The following is a 17799-nucleotide window of genomic DNA, read 5'->3' as shown; positions in this document are numbered from 1 at the left end:
CGGTTACACCAGACGTACTTCTCTAAATTGCATAACTGTGAATGTAGAGCGTAGCGAATTAGATAAAACTGAAAGAAGTATGCTCGTAGTAACATCTTAATATTGTTTGAACATTTGGAAAATTGAATATTACAGTATAATTAGTTCTCATGTGTCACCTACACCGTCCATCCTAAAAGTTCCGAGACAGATTTATTCCCGCCGTATAAGTGTGAACTGCCAACTGTAAACAACAGACGAAAATTGGGAGTAGTCGAGTTAGTTGTGCGCAGGCAGTGTTAGGTGGTGGACGTATGGCTGTAGTGTGTCAATGTTGTTGTGTCACAAATCACAGTGCAGCAAGAGCTCTAAATCAAGTGGTCAAGAGATTCTTCAGGATGTTTGGAGGGAGAGGAAAATGTTTGCAAAATTTATGCGACACACTTTGGTACCCAAACAAAGACAAAGGCCACGAATTGATTGAAATGAAAAACGCGGGCAATTCTTTTATGGAAAAAATCATAATCTGTGACGAGATTTGGTGTTATCAGTGCGAAGCTACTGCAATATGATAAAATGCAGAAATCCACAAGAAGGGTCAGCGCTTTGACAACATAACCGACTTTCAAGCCAGTGCGACGCGCGAGTTGAACGACATTCCAAAGAAAGACTTTTCTAACAATTTTACACAGTCGTATAAACGTTGTATGCGTCGCATTCAAGTGAGGAGGAACTACGTAGCACAGCTGAAATTAAAACCACCATCTTAAAATTTTTCTCTTTTATTATTATTATTATTATTATTATTATTATTATTATTATTATTAATCCAGTCTTGAAATTTTCTGGACTGACAGGGTTGTGCAGTGCTGCACACTAGGTTAATGTCTTCCTCCATGTTGCACGATCTGTAACACCGTATTCCTCGCTGGTATTGTTGGAGTCGTGCGGACATTAAATCAGCGGGTATCGAACATAAACTTCGATATGTTTATCGACGTTGGCTGTTACTTGGTGGATATATGCTCGCTGATCCAATCGATGAAGTACGAAACTTCTGTGAAGACTCCAGGTAAGCCTTCGGAGGCGCAGGGCTTCTCGGACCATGAGACTATTCCGATCTGCTGGCCATTTGCTATGAGGGGACCTCCTGAATCTCCCTGAAAAAGAAAAAAAATGTTTATTACGGGTATGCAAGCAGGCAATAAAGCTATCACGACAGATCTTAGAGCGTTAGGCACACTGCAGTTCAACCTTCACACAGCAACAGTAAATTCAGACTAAAAATGGGTTTTAAAAATGCAACAAAGTATGGTACATGTAAAACCTATTGGATTCCTCAGGTAGTGGTCCTTTGTGCACTAGAATCACAAAATCTTTGACAAAGTTATTTAAGGGGGGGTAGGACGTCAAACGGGCTGACTTGGAGCAGGAGAGGCACCAGAGGACATTTTAATTTCTACTGTCTATACTTTTACAAGTAAATTCATAAAATGACCAGGACGAATTCAGGATTCACACTCGTAGCAGCGGAAGTTCAAAAACATAACAAAATAATTTTTTTACATGTGAATTTCATCATTTTTTCACTTACTATTGGCTGCATTTGTTGCTATAGGTACACTTTCCTTCATAAGTAAGAGAGACTGTTCAATGAATTTTGCACAGCACATAAAGAATACTTACAGGTGTCTGAAACTCTAAAATCTATTTATTTTTTGAAAAAAATAATGAGCTGTTACATTTTAAACTTTATGTTTAGAAAAAAATCAAATTTTGTAGAAAATTATCTCAATTTTTACCACAGTTTTTTATAGATTTGGAAAATTCTAGAGTTTCATACACCTGTAAGTATGGTTTGTATGATGTCTAAAATTCATCAAAGAATCTCTCATCAAAGAATCTCTTGTGAAGAAAAATGTACCTATAGAAACAAATGCAGCCAACAGAAAGTGAAAAAATGGTGAAATTTCATACCTAAAAAAAAAATATTTTGTTATGTTTTTGCACTTCGACTGCTATGAGTGTGAATCTTGAATCCTTCCTGGTCATGCTGACAAAGTTTTATGAATTTATTTGTAAAAGAATAGACAGTAGAAAATAAAATGTCCTATGGCGCCTCTCCTGCTCCATGTCGGCCAGTTTGACATCCTACGCCCTTAATACCGTCACATAAACAAAATACGTTCTTCTGAATCAGATGTGTAGGCATGTAACAGGACTGAACCATTGCTAGCAAATGGAGCTCAGTACGTCCTTATCAATGGCCACGCACTGAGAGAAGTGGAAGTAACATCGAGTGTATCTTGAGGAGCTGTAATAGGACCGTCACAGTTCATGGTAAATCGTCCTTTAGACTGAGATATAGAAAAAAAATGTGCAGGCAATCGTAACAGGCATTGTCAGTAAATAATCAACTAAACGATAGTCACATCACAAGAATAATATATTTCAGACTAAGGCTGGTCAGTTCGCATCTCAACATGGCAGCACTTTCCAACCACCACACCACAAAGTTCTGTAATTCCTGTATCTTTTACATACCAGTATTCCAGATTGAATACGCGGCGAATTTAAACAGAGGGTTTATTGTGTGACTGCTCAGGCTTTCCCTGTGGGTATGTTAAATATAACACTACCGGCTTTGCCGGCTGATCACGTTTTATAAATCTCACAGTATTTCTTCGAGGCAGCTGATTCAGATTGTCATCCGACTGCACAACTTTCACATGAGGCCTTCACAACAAGACCATCACCACGAAGACGCCAGCAGTTGGTAAATACCATAAGTAACTGGCAGACACCGCTTGACGGTACTGAGCACTGGCCTCAAAGAAATATTGTCAGATTCACAAAGCATCATCCACGTCCGAGATCTGGTGTTTGTGTTATTTATTATCAATGTACTTTTGTTCAAAGGCTCCGAGCACTATGGAACTTAACTTCTGAGGTCATCAGTCTCCTAGAACTTAGAACTAATTATACCTAACTAACCTAAGGACAGCACATACATCCATTCCCGAGGCAGGATTCGAACCTTCAACCGTAGCAGTCGCTCGGTTCCAGCCTAGAACCGCACGGCCACTCCGGCCGGCTACGTACTTTCGTATTGGAATCATTAGTCTTTCTTTGAGTACATGTTAGAAAATTATGGCGATAAGAAAATTTTAAAAAACGCTTCCTTCTGACGAGCAACTGTCAGTTGAGAATCCGGTGTAAAAAACAAAGTAGGTCCATCATAGAGTCCTCCTTTTAAGTAGAAATAATCACTGCATCCACAGAAAATTTAGAAATTTCAGTCCATGTTGATTCTTTACTCATACGGTATGTTGTTTAACATGAAATAAAAAATTTAGGTGTGAACTGAAAAAGACAGTTACTTTCATCTGGGCTTTACCGAATCAGTCCAGATCCGTGTGCTTCAGAATCTTAAGAGTCTCTAACAAGGACGACCAGCTAGAGCGATCATGTGCCATCAAGGTCTACAGTCAACAGTGTCATTTAGACTCAGTGTTTGTGTCATCTGTGACTCATCAAGGTCTACAGTCAACAGTGTCATTTAGACTCAGTGTTTGTGTCATCTGTGACTCATCAAGGTCTACAGTCAACAGTGTCATTTAGACTCAGTGTTTGTGTCATCTGTGACTCATCAAGGTCTACAGTCAACAGTGTCATTTAGACTCAGTGTTTGTGTCATCTGTGACTCATTTAGATGAGTGGTTGCCATCTTTTACCCACCAAACAGTCCGAAGTGCGCGTTGGTGAACTACACTGAAATCTGATTTCCACGAAATCATCATCAAAATGGTACCTGTAGGTGCTAAGAGCTGCAAGGTTCGAACTTCTAGATTGGACATTGGGATTTACGAGGGCTATTTGGAAAGCAAGGAAAGATCTGTCGGAAAATAGAAACCCCAGTGAAAATCAAAACTGTTTCATTTCCGACAGTTAACTACATCTACCAGGTGCTCCTCTACACAGTCGCCCTTCCGACCTATACATCTGTATTAGCGTTTTACTAACTTTCCATTACCCTATTCATCGATGGCAGCCCCCTGTGCTTTCCGACAATTTGCTATGCTGGACAGCAACTCGTTGTCTGTGCCAAAATATCGTCTTTATAGCCAGCTGTTCATGTGAGAACTCCGTCTTCAGGCCACGAGTGGCCTACCGGGACCATCCGACCGCCGTGTCATCCTCCAAGGAGGATGCGGATAGGAGGGGCGTGTGGTCAGCACACCGCTCTCCCGGTCGTTATGATGGTTTTCTTGACCGAAGCCGCTGCTATTCGGTTGAGTAGCTCCTCAATTGGTATCACGAGGCTGAGTGCACCCCGAAAAATGGCAACAGCGCATGGCGGCTGGATGGTCACCCATCCGAGTGCTGGCCACGCCCAACAGCGCTTAACTTCGGTGATCTCACGACAAGGTCGTTAATGTGAGCAGGAATGAAAATTAGAGGGAACCAAGTCCAGGCTGTACAATTGGTGATTTAACATTTCCCACTGAAAACGCTACAGGAGCGTCCTCATTGTCCCTGCATTGTGCAGTCTAGAACTGTGTTAAGGAAGGGAATGCATTACAGTGACATTATGTGGGGTTGCGTAAAATCATGCGAAAGCTCCTGGTGGGCATCCATACTCTGCAGGAGACACTACTTTCTAGGCATCTTTATGCATTCACTGTACTCATGACAGAGGAGAACGACGCGACGCTTCCTATGGGCATACTAGAGATTCTGCTCAATACGTCTGTGTTTCACTGTGGTTTTCATTCGCGACCTATCTTCCTTTCAGAATTGCCCTTGTACAAAGGCTAATTGCCTAATCCTCTGTAAGATATAATTATTAGCTCTACCCCTAATTTTAATTCAGTCATTTTCAGCAGTTTACATGATGCACACGTAATGAAAACACTGCTCGGGTAGTAGTATGCCAAATTACAGTCCGAACAGGTGCCCGTTGCGTAAGGATCGAAATGTGGTATAGTGGTGAAAAGATTTGTACAGTGGCTACTAAAGTGAATTATCAATGGAAATGTATAGATTCTGAAAGTATAAGTTGCTGCACACTTCAGAAAGAGTTTGCAGTAGACCTGCCTGTATCTTTCCCAGATAACGAAGTTGATCCCACCGTAGAAGATATCGATGTTATCGAGTCAAGGACGGATTCCGGCAACTCAGTATAGGCTGTGTGCGCTCCCAGCAGTTATCCAATGCTGGCACCGAGAGACCAGAAGGCCTTTTTATGCAGCGACTGACAGCTCCAATAGGTTGTTCACCAAGTGAAGGCTGTTGAAATCATCCTCGTAATCTGCTACTGCTCTCTGGTATCTCTCTACTGGATTAGACTACGGCTTGCCAAACGGACTATTAGTTACTGCGCTGATAACGACTTTGCGAGGGATTGTGGACTTTCTGGTATAATTCTTCCACCTCCTGACACAACTCGTTCACGTTTTGTGGATTGTAACTTTGTTCTGTGATTATTTCATTACGAATTAATGAAATTAATTAAAAGGACTACAAGCAATGTATCCTCAACGAATCTTCAGCGAACGTAGCTGCGTATGGGCCCCCACAGCGGGTGCTTGGTTCATGCGCCCATGTTAACTGCTGTTCATCGGCGACGAAGTCTCGAATTCGCACGAAAAAACTGGAACAGGAAGTCCACTGAGTGGCGACAGCCTGCCTTTTCAGATGAATCACGTATTATGTTTCAGCGTCGTGAAACGTCTGAAAGAAAACACCCTGGAACAACCGTTGGAAAAGTCCAGGTCGGGGAGGGGGATTATGATCTGGGGAATTCCCTGCGTGATCTCGTCATTCTGCAAGGCGCAATGGATCAACATAAGTATGCATCTATCTTTGGGGACCATGTCTACGGCTACTAGCAGTTTGTCCTTTCGTCGTCACGATTGTATCCACTAGGAGACACTGCAAAGTGTATGTTCATGTTGTGAAGAGCACCAGGATGAGTTTACCGTACTCGCCTGGCCACCAAACTCCCAGATTAAAACCCAATCGAGAATCTGTGAGGCCACTTCGATCGGCCTGGTCGCGCCGTGGATCTCCAACCGAGAAACCTAGCGCAGCTGGCCACAGCAATGAAGTCGGCATGGCTCTACATTCCTGCCGGTAACTTCCAAAACGTCACTGAGTGTCTTCCTGCACGTTCGCACTGCAAGAGATTGTCATTCACGGTTTTGGTAGGTATTCACATCAATGTGACTTGACCGTGTATGTGGGAGTTCATGGTGCCCATGATATCAAAATCAGCCTTCCTCCTTGAGAGGGTTGAAGTGCAGGATCACTCAAATCTGGTTACCACCAGACTAAGTTGTGTTATTCAGTCAGTAAACGGTCAATACCGGTCTTACCGATCATTTATCTGATATTCACATGAGCAGTTTGCAGATACGTAAAAGAGGAAGTCGTTTCAACCTTGCTCCCTGCCATGATGTGGCTGTTGCGGAAAGAAATGTGGTTACTGCCTTTACATTTCATACAGGATGCCTTTCTCCGTTTGAAGCACTGATCGTAGTTGTGACAACGTCTAAGGAATAAGGCGCAGCAGTTCGTTTCCTTCGCGATTGTGTTCTAGCCTGTAAGCTTGCACGCTTTAGTCAGTTTTGGCTCCAGTGTTCCCATCACTGCATTACACACAAAAGGCTACTGAATTTTATTTGCTGTGGCCTTCTACACCAGACATCATGGCGCCTAGAGTATCAACAACCAAACTGACAGCCTGCAGCCGCGGGTTGCCCGCCATCGCAGGCACACCGAAGCACTACACAACCGACAGGCAATATTAATGAACGGCCACAGCAACAACCACAGCCCGCATCTCGTGGTCGTGCGGTAGCGTTCTCGCTTCCCACGCCCGGGTTCCCGGGTTCGATTCCCGGCTGGGTCAGGGATTTTCTCTGCCTCGTGATGGCTGGGTGTTGTGTGATGTCCTTAGGTTAGTTAGGTTTAAGTAGTTCTAAGTTATAGGGGACCGATGACCATCGATGTTAAGTCCCATAGTGCTCAGAGCCATTTGAACCATTTGAACCAACAACCACAACCACAACAACAACACAGCAAAGACACCAGCGGCCACCAGGGGCCACTACCGGCCCACATAAACATAAGGAAGAGGTCTCTGCAGATCCCGGAACTATTATCACACGACAACCGCGTGATGGAAAATAGTTCCGATCCGCCGAAGCGCTATAAAGGCCGGCGCTCGGCCGCACATCGGCAGTTCATCGACCGCCAGCAGACTTGGATAGCTGCCGCCCTGGCAGCCCGGCTTGGATCTTGTCTCTGATCTCTGGATTAGGCTTGGTTTATCGGAGAAGTCTCTGGCGGAGACTAGTAGGAGATTATTTCAGTTGTTTTCTATCTTATTCTTGTATGCAGTTGTGATTCGAAGACGGATCACTGTTTTGTGTTGGAGTTATACTTGGAGAAATTGTTTTGGTTAATTGAACAGTCCAATAAATTGTTTCGGATTTTGATCGTTAGTTTCTTCTGCTTACGCAGACGTATCATTATTGTTTCCTCCTCTTGTCACCCGTAGTTCTAACCTTCACATGAGATGCGAATACCATGTGTAGCCTACACGATTCCCTGGTGGAACAGTATCTTCACGTATGTTGTATGTTCCATCAACCTCTTCCTGTAGACGCTCCATGAGGTGTGTGAGATTTCCTTCTTGGATCTTTTGCCTTCATGCATGGATAAGCCAGTGTGTGCAAATATCCTGTGAGAATGCATATAGATGTTTGGCAGCGAGAAATCTAAAAGAATCCACGTCCTCTTCTAGTGCTCATTGTGCATGAATATGCTTATGGCAGTCAATGTAGATGGTGTTGAGAGCTTCTGGAGTGCATGAAGTAGGAGCTTTAAGGTTCTCCGAGGCGTCTAGGAGGCTTTGGATAACTCTGTTTACGTTGCTTCATTTGGATTTGAAATCAGGCATCGTCTTCTAATAACAGTCCCATCGGCCATGTCCTTATGTTACTTATCTAGGTCGCCACAGAGGAATATATGCTGATTAATAATAGACAATGTCGGATTTTCATCTTTGGAAGGAATGAACTGCTCCCAGAATCGAGCCCATGCTTCCATGACACATCAATTAGGATGCAGTTTGGTGGTAGGCAACTTCACATCTGTGGAGGCGTCATGGTGCGCTTTTGAGGTTGGCAAATGAGTATCACCTGTATTTCTACCACCTGAACGTGCTCCTCCGAGAACCCCTTTCACCTTCAGATAGCGTGTTTGCATTTGTTGGTACAGTTGTCACAACTTTCTGGCCTGCCTCGCATTCAGTGTAATCCAACAGATCTTGCACTTAGTCACTGAGTGTGATCACCTTTTCTAGGGGTTTCTGCAGGCAAAGTTGACAGCGTCCAATTCCCCTGCCGGTATGAAAACATCAACTGTGTTTATCTGTCTCAGGAAATCCTCAGTGTTTGAGTGCAGATTTGTTCGCTGTCGTCACAATTTGGGGAGAATCAAGGTTGCTGTGTGCGTCATGAAGAGTGGTTCTTGCTTATACCGTGAGGATATATCTGTATCGCTGTAACAGGCAGCCGCTGAGAGATGGCGCCACTGTCTAGTAGTATGATAAGTTATCTTTTTACTATGCAATAATATGCCAACTGGACAATATTGCTCTGTCACTAAAATGCCTGCATCAAATAACATCATAAACAACAAGAGTGTATCAGTAATATCAGTTCGAGTGCAGTAAAGCAAGTCTGTGACTAATTTGCATTAGCTGAACGTGTTGTGGCCTGATCTAAATTAGATATTTAAGTCGCTGGAAATCTTCTTCGTCGACACTCTCACCCTGAGATACCTTAGCATGACCCTCAACTGTCAGCTCTCCTGGAACTCTCAAACTCCTGACCATCCAGCAGAAAGCCTATTCCCGCCTCCACCTCCTGGAACTCCTGTCTGGCCGGACATGGGGATTTCATCCTTCCATCATCCTCCACACCTACAAATATCTCATCCGTCCTCTCCTCTGTTATGCCAGAACTCCCTCGATCTCTGCACCTACCTGCTTTTACAAGGCCGTCCAAATCCTTGAACGCCATGCGCTCTGCTCTTCCTTCCGTATCCACCTTCCTTCCTCCACACGGCTCCTGTGTGACCTAATCCCCTTCCCCCACCTCCTCCTTTTCCACCAACATCTCCGCATCCTTTACACTGTCTGCAGGCTTGATCCCTCCAAGCCCCTGGTTTCCTCCTTCCTCTCTGCCCGTCACCCATTGCCATGCCTCTATCGCTGTATCTCTCCCTCTCTCCACCTCCACACCCTCCATTTCCTTCATCAGGGCAATTTCAAGCATCTCCCATTCCCGGATATTGAACTTCGCCATGACATATACCCTTCCTTCCATCTGTAACCTGGGCTTGTTACCCTCCTACTCCTCTCTCCTCCTTCTCCCAGAGCTGATTTTCCTCCTTCCCCCCCCCCCCCCACCCCTCCCCCGACCCTGTGCGCCATCCTCACCTCTTTCCCTGCCACGTCCTTCCCTCCCCAGCCCTCTTCATTGCGCTCCCGCCTGTTTGCCCCTCTTCTCTTCCTCTCCCTCCCTTCTTCCCTTCTCCCTCATCTCTATGCACCTGGCGGATCCCCCGTTTTGCTCATCGTCATCAGTGTACTACGTCAGTGTTGTGTTTGGTGCTTGTGCAGAAAATAAACAATTTTTTCAGCCTTCAGTTGCAAGGTGTGGTCCTTATTTCTGGCTGGCGTAGCTCCATCTACGTTCGCCTTAATGGTTAATTTTGACAGACATAATCTTATGATTGTGTCTTTGTTTCAATCTTTAATCTGTGACATGGCCAGTGTTTAGCTCTCAAAATAATTTAATTTTTTCTTCTGAAGAAGATTCTATTACTGAAATCGAAACCTAGGTAAACGAGTAAAAATTACCTTGCAACTGAAAGCTGAAAAAAAAAGAATAAAAATGTTTATTTTCTGTATATTTCACGGTTGCTGACGCGCTGCATTATGTTAAAGATTTGTGAATTTGGTGCTTATATTTGGTGCTGTTCTCCTCTGCATTGAGAGGTGTGGTTTTAATTGTGTGCTGGACTTGTACATAGTGCTCCTGTCAGTGATTATTATGTGCTACACCGTCTGTTGATACTTTTGTGCTCCAGTCATACTTCGCCTTGTGTTCTTTTAGCTGTCCCAGTGTTTGGTTTTTTGTGTGCACTACTTTTTTACGGTTTCTATCTCCATTTTACAGTCGCCCCTTTTTTTCTATTTTCTTCCATAATGTCCCCCCTTTTTTATATCTATATACACCATGTTTTCTCCTTTCTGTTATTTTTAAATGTCTTCCATTGTATGTTTTATGTCTTTCGGCTGAAGAGCAGTACATATGCTGCTGCCAGCCCGCCCAGACGGGGAATTGAAATACAATAAAGAACAAAAAGAAAAAAAAAGTCGGTGTTGCACCCTCTTGAATGTGCTGCTGTAATTATTAACCACCTCATATGATCCCACGTTTCGGCACCGAAATGTTGCATCTTACTACTGTTTAAAGGAATTCAATACAGTAACTTTGGGACATACATTAGTTCACAGCACCGATTACAGTTACAGTTACAGTTACATCACACACACACACACACACACACACACAGACATATGTATGTGCTTCACTGGGAACCACAGTCTACAGTTCGCTATAATACGGCAATAGACGGCGTATTCCTAGATAGTCTGCACACACGCTCTTTGCTATTTCACGACACAAGCTAGGCTGAAAAAGAACGGCCACTATCTGTTAGTGGCATTTAATATGTCTGTCTGTCTGAAGGGTGGAAAACATAAAAACGTAATGTTGTAGCTTGTGTTGGTAACAAAAGGTGAACAATGGTTATCTGTGTAGAGTATCAGTCTTTGCAACATGGTCAGCTGTTTCTGCAGATCATCAATGGTCCAGTCTGTTGATGCTTGAGCTGCAATCCTTTGGAACATACTTCGATCCAAAGAGCTCCATTCAAGCTCGATAGCATTATGCTAGTGAGTTAGCTGGCGACTGTAAAAACCTGAATCTTCATGTTACAGACACCTATGTAACAAGGCAGACCTGCATGGCGCACACTATTAGCCATTAGAATCAAAATCCCCATCAAATGTACCAGTTTGCAGGTGCAAATACTTTGCAAGACACCAGTCATCAACCGTAAGCAGTGATGGGCATGCTCCTAAAAGGAGCCTTCAATTTAAGAGAATACTGCTGACACCGCTTCGGTCCCTACGTAAGTAATGGAAGGTTTGTAACATGACGCAGCAGAACAGACGGCGAGAGGCTCTTCCTAGGTTAAATCACAAACTATTAGTCAACGGGACACTGGAACACCTTTACTGAATTTAGTCATGAACTAAGCTTACACCGGGCTCCAAACTCGTTTTCATAAACGAGTGTCCAAGTTCCGTCTTTGATTGGACATGTTAACATTTCAATACCGATTCCAGAATTGTAGTGTACCGATTGTGAAACTGTAGTCACCTTTAAATCGTTAGAGGATTACAATGTTCACGAATTACCTTTCCATATATTTTCCACAGGGTGCATGATTTCAGTGGGTAATAAAATATTGTAGCATGTATTAAATGGCATGGACGAGTTCGAAAATATATTTTCGTGAAGAGTCGCCTCTTCTTCTTCCTTAGAAGTTCATTGAAAACTATTAGGAAATCGTGGTCTCTCTGTATTAAAAATACTACAAAGGAACGGATAACTTCATTCTGTTGTTCTGATTTACAAACGCCATTCGTGTTTTCCGAAGTTAGATCTCGGTCTTCCTCAAATTGTGCTGCATGGAAACGTAGAGATGGTGCTCAGGACGCCAGTTCGGTCAGACACAAGTTTATTTGATGGGAATGCGTATTACAGGTCGCCTAAGGTGCGACCATTAAAATTTGACAGTACACAATCAGAAGGAAAATGTGAGATTAAGAATGTCACAAGGTTGGTAGCCATTGAAGGCACTACATTAACTGCATGTCTTTGGCCTATTAAAAAGAAAAAGACCCATCGCTGGATTATAGGACTTTTTCCGTATTGCTGTTAATGTGTACCCCCCCCCCCCCCCCCCCCCTGGAGCCTTCTCCACAGCCATGGAATGATGCTGTGAGTGGCATCGTAACTAGTACTGGCTGTGTCTTCCCTCTAGCCCCATAATTATTCAGTATACATAACGACATTCACATATTTTCCGAATACCTTACTACTTCCATAAAACGTATATCTGTAATGTTTTCTGACAAATTCACACACCACGCATTCAGTAACTATACTAAAGATCTCTTCTCACATGAACTGTTGCAGGGACGAAAATGCCATTTTAACACAAGGGCAACTATTATTAGCGACACGTATGAGGGCAACCTGCTTTACTTTGATATGTAAGGAGCCCTTCAGACAAGAATACGACGTAGTGTCCTGTAACAAGTACCTTGGGCCGGAAGAATGTAGCTAATAATGTTATGCTACCTGCGATATATCCTGCGTCATGGAGTCTGAAACAACGTACATGTAACCAGTTGCTGCGACACTAAAAGTAATGTAATAATGGGAAAGAGACAACTCTACTTTTATTTATGAATTTTGTATTTCAGAAAATTTTTTTTTTTTGGGTTCCACAGTTATTTGGCGTGATTGTTTCATTCGTTACCGTTTCTCTGTTGAAGTTTAGGAAATTGATAACTGACAAAAACATTTATCTCCTACTCCTATGAGCTCCTCTTCGCAGGTTTATAGTCAACTGATTATCGTTTTATTACTCATCAGAGTTACTATGACGTTCCCAAATTAACTGACCAAGATCACATAATTCTAAGATTCTTCTACTTAAAAATGTACTTTCTCGGTATACTGAGTTTCGTCCACTTCACGTAATTCCTATAAAATGTAGCTAACACTTGGCAAAAATCTTTAAATTTTGGGGGATTTCGAAGCTTCCTCTCTTCTCGTGGAAATGTTGTTCTGGTGTTCAGTTCGATGACTGGTTTGATGCAGAGCTCCATGCTACTCTATCCTGTGCGAGCCTCTTCGTGTGCGAAGACCTACATATTCTTCCGAATCCGACGACTTTTTACCCCCGCCCTAAGTCCCAGTACTTCCCACCAGTACTAAGTCATTGATTGTTTGATGTCTCAGAATGTCTCCTATGAACCGATCCCTTCTTTTGGTCAATTTGTGATACATATTTCTTGTGCCCCAATTCTATCAGTACCTCATTAGTTATGTGATTCACACATCTAATCTTCAACATTCTTCTGTGGCACCACATTTCGAAAGCTTCCATTCTCTTTTTGTCTACAATGTTTATCGTCAATGTATCACTTCCATAAAGTGTAGACTCCACACAAATACATTCTGGAAAGACATCCTAATTCTTAAATCTATATTCTATGTTAAGAAATCTCCCTTCCTTTAGACATTCTTTTCTTGACAGTGCCATTTTATATCCTCTCTCATCATCAGTTACATTGCTGCCCAGATAGCAAAACCCATCTTCTACCTTTAGTACCCCGTTCCCTAATCTAATTCCCTCAGCATCACCTGATTCAATTGGACTACATCACATATTCTTGATTTGCGTTTGTTGATGTTCATCTTATATCCTCCTTTCAAGACAATGTCAAAACCTTTCAACTGTTCTTCCAATTCCTTTGCTGTCTCTGTCAGAATTACAATGTCACCGGCACACCTCAAAGTTTCTATTTCTTTCCCTGAACCTTAATTAGTACTCCACACGTTTGCTCAGGCTCCATTACTGCTTTTTCCTCGTACAGACTGAACAACATCGGGGAGAGGCTACAACCCTGTCTCACTCCCTTCCCAACCACTGCTTCCCTTGCACGCCCGTCGACTCTTATTACCGCCGTCTGGTTTCTGTGCAAGTTGTAAATAGCCTTTCGCTCCCCGCATTTTACCCCGTATTTCAGAGAGAGTAGTAGAGCAAATATTGTCAAAAGTCTTCTATAAGTCTAAAAACCCTATTAAGTTAAATTTGCCTTTTCTTAACCTATCTGGTAGCAGGATTAGTAATACCGCGCGTGTTTCTACGTTTCTTCGGAATCCAAACTGATCTCCCCCGAGGTTGGCTCTCGTTAGTATTTTGCAACCATTACTAATGGAAGTGACAGCTCGGTAATTTTCACATCTGTCATCAATTGCTTTCCCTGGAACTGGAATTATTCCCGTCTTCTTGAAGCCTGAGGGTAATTCGCCCGTCTCACACATCTTGGCTCTCGCAAGGGCATCAGTATCTCTGATGACGAAATATCGTCTAATCCCGGGGCCTTGTTATGATTTAGACCTTTCAGACCTCTTTCAAATTCTTCTCGTAGTATCGTATTTCTTACCTCATCTTCATCTAAGTCCACTTCCTTTTCTTAAAACTGTTTTCAAGCCTATCTCCCTTGTAAAGACCCTCCATATTTATCAAGTAAGCAGCCAGGAGTTTATCAAAAGAAGGGGGGGGGGGGGCGATTTGTTAAAGAGGGCCTTCAAAGAGCTCATGTTTTTAATTTTATTTTGGAAACTCATTACTTTATTTATTAATATTATCTACATAATATGCTTTCAGGAAATGTTCATGAAAATGGTATTTGGTCTATAAAATTAAGCAGGGAAAACTTCTCTTACAAAATTCAAATGTTATTCAACATTTAGTAAGAAATGCCCAGTTGCGCAATTCAGTATTTCTTTCATAAAATAAAGACCAACTGTCTTCTCACAATGGTGATTTTATATCCTTGCACGAGGCATTTCCAGTCCTGGGCCATCATTTCCATTTACTTTAACAGTCTACATAATTTTTTTTTCTTTTCTCAGATTTAGGTTCATTCTGGTCCTGGTAAGATTACAATGGTACATTACAAAGTGACACATTGTGAATATAAGATTACAGAATTAAGACAAATCGAAAGATAACTTACTATTTCGAATAATGGATACATAGTTCTGAAACACAGTATGAGTAAACATATCTATGTGCATATACTCACATACGTACATAGGTGTATAAATGCAGATAAACATGTTTACTCATACTGTGCGTCAAAATAATGTATCCACTATTGGAAAAAGTAAATTACTTTTCGGTTTAATTCTTTTCTTTTTTTTGTAAACTTATATTCAAAATGCGCAACATTCTGATCTACCAATGTAATCTCACCTGGACGAAACTTAATCTAAATCTGATAAAACAAAAAGATTGATTTATACTATTGAAGCACGTGAAGATCATCGCTGAGGGCTCGAAATGCCTCATGCATGGAAATTCAATCATGATTGTGATTGGAAGCGACTGTTCTTTACTTTACGAAAGTAATACCGTCACAGAAGGAACTCTGACAAATAAGGATAAAATCAGGTAAAATATTCCTTTATTTGGCAATATGTTAACTTCACTCTATTGCCAAAGGAATTAAAATTCTAATGTAACTTATTGCCTCATTGCTAACAAAAGACAACTCAGTCTTGTAATGCAAGTTTCACTATCTCAGAGAAGAGGAATCTTAATTTGGGTTCAGTAACTTATAGAGTTAAATGGGTTCATTTTTTTTTGACAATAGCTGTCTTTCTCCTACAAACCAGTATTTAAATTTACGACTTACCTGGAACCAAGTAAAAATTTCTTCACCACATCCAAGCACCCCGAGATCATCATTTAAGACTCAAATTTTATTGAAGTATCTTTTATTTCATTAAAGCTGTTCAGTTTTGAAGTGATCTAGAACTTTTAAAAAAATACTATTTTAACAATCGACATGAAACTACAAATCAATTTATTTATGAAACAGAAAGGAATTCGCAGATACTGTGAACTGTAGTTCTGAGATTTTAACACTGCTTCGTGCATTAATTTCAGCTGTACTTCTAATTTATGTGCCCTTATTAATGAGTTTGTATTTATCCATGGTAATATGATCATGTAGTCTTTGATAGTAATAAAGTATTCTACAGTGTACGACATACATTGTCGCTTGCAGTTATCTACAAATACGTTAGAGATGATACGGTTGTATCACAGTTTAGGGATAAAACATTTGACAATATTACATGTTATTGTAGGAAAACTTGAAGACATGACGTATCCCCGTTCCACAAGGGAGCCATCACAGAAACACAGTACAACATGACGATCGCTATCTTCAAATGTAAAAATGGCTTTTAGTGTCAGGAGTTATCGAGGAGATGTTCAGCTCACCTTCGAAGAAGCTCTTTTCATTGAAGCAGAGAGTCTACATCTTTAAGGAATTGGAATAACTGAAAATGGGAAATCGCAGAAAACCATATTACCGATTCACGACAGATGGATTCCAAAACCTCCAATCCTGAATACACGGATTCCTTGTTCAGCACCTCAAGGCACAGAGCTGTCCCGGTCGGTGGAGAATGTGAAAAAATGGTTGTTGTACATTGTTTTTAAATAAAGGGAATCACACAAATTGCATGTTTTTCCTTTGATTGTGCGTGTTTCGTCTTTTGACAGTGCACGAATGCGTGCATTTTAAGATTAAGTGTTCAGGGAATTCATGATTTCAGTTATTGTAGCATTAGGAGAGCGTAAATAGATTTTGGGGCGAAAAGGGTGGGATACAGGGTGCAGTCGGTTCTGACGAATCCAAGCAGCCCTCTGAAAAAATCTTTTGGAAAAGAACAAATTATACAATGTGGTGTTATCACATTTACCTTCTGTTCTCCGCAAAGCTCTCTTTATCCTTCCACATGGGACCCAGTTTTCATAATTGATTACCGTCCAGATGGCCAGATTTGTGCTAATAATGTTAGTTTTGAGAAAATTCTTAAAGAAATGTAACCACTGCCGTTTGGGCGATATTTTTGTTGATCAATATAATTTCTGGGTGACACAGAGAAGTCATAGTGTATTTTTATACACTGAGTTTAGTTTAATGTTATTTGCAATGATGTTTATCGCTTCGCTACCTTGTGGAATACTGAAAAATTTGAGCCCCTAAGTTCTACCAGCCTCTATACTACTATTCCAGTGCTAACATTAAACTGCTACAGATGAGTAATTAGGCTGCTGTAGTACTGCGTACATATTTTTAACTTATAATAACTCCAGTGGACGAATCAAATTAGGTTTTCCTTCTTTCTTGTTACAGTCTTATCTGTAGTTAGAAACTTTGGGAATAGCACACAGCACAAAAATCATAATCGGCAGCACTTACATTACATTAAACCGTAAGTGAGAACTGAACTGTTTACCAATGAAAAACTAAACTCAGGTGAGGCTAACAATGTGCAGAAGTAGGTCGTGGCTAAATTAGAGACAGGAGAAAGCCAACAGTGTTAGCGATATATCGATAGTTTAAATCTAACGATTATTTCGGTGACTATCGATCATGCTTATCCGTTTTTCGTCGTGTGATTCAAAATCAAAATATGCGGGGCGATCAAAAAGTGTCCGTTCGATAGTCGTACGGTCCAGAATCAGTATGCCGCGCAGGCGAAATAGCCGTACACATTTAGGTAATCATCCAACTGACGCACCAGGTCGAAGGGCCCCGTTTGGTAACACACCGTGTCCTGCTGCGTGAAGGACTCCGTATCGCCCCGCTGCACATCCTTGTCCGACAGAAACATCGACCCTACAAGGCCTTTTTTAAGGGATCGAAAACGGGATATTCGAATGGTGAGAGATGAAAACTGTAAGGTAGGTGCTCGAGTGTCTCCCACGTGATATGGCATGACTTCTGCATTACGACATTTGCGAAATGGGAACGTGCGTTATCAGGAAGCAGCAGTACCCCTTGTCGCATCA

At 41.8% G+C, this 17799-nt stretch overlaps 1 protein-coding gene across 1 annotated transcript in view; it reads right to left on the bottom strand.

Moving 5' to 3' along the window:
• Positions 1 to 830: 830 nt before the first annotated feature.
• The window catches only part of LOC126267057 (chymotrypsin BI-like), a 76661-nt gene continuing 59692 nt past the window's right edge, over positions 831 to 17799 (bottom strand). Inside the window, exon 6 of the mRNA XM_049971896.1 lies at positions 831 to 1139. Coding sequence (XP_049827853.1) covers positions 987 to 1139 — 153 coding nt within the window. The 3' untranslated portion in view covers positions 831 to 986. The remainder of the gene's footprint in view (positions 1140 to 17799) is intronic.

The sequence above is a fragment of the Schistocerca gregaria genome, chromosome 4 (assembly GCF_023897955.1).
Source record: "Schistocerca gregaria isolate iqSchGreg1 chromosome 4, iqSchGreg1.2, whole genome shotgun sequence".
NCBI classification, from domain to species: Eukaryota; Metazoa; Arthropoda; class Insecta; order Orthoptera; family Acrididae; genus Schistocerca; species Schistocerca gregaria.
Note: the sequence above shows the minus strand (reverse complement) of the source record. Positions and strands in the feature narration are given on the sequence as shown.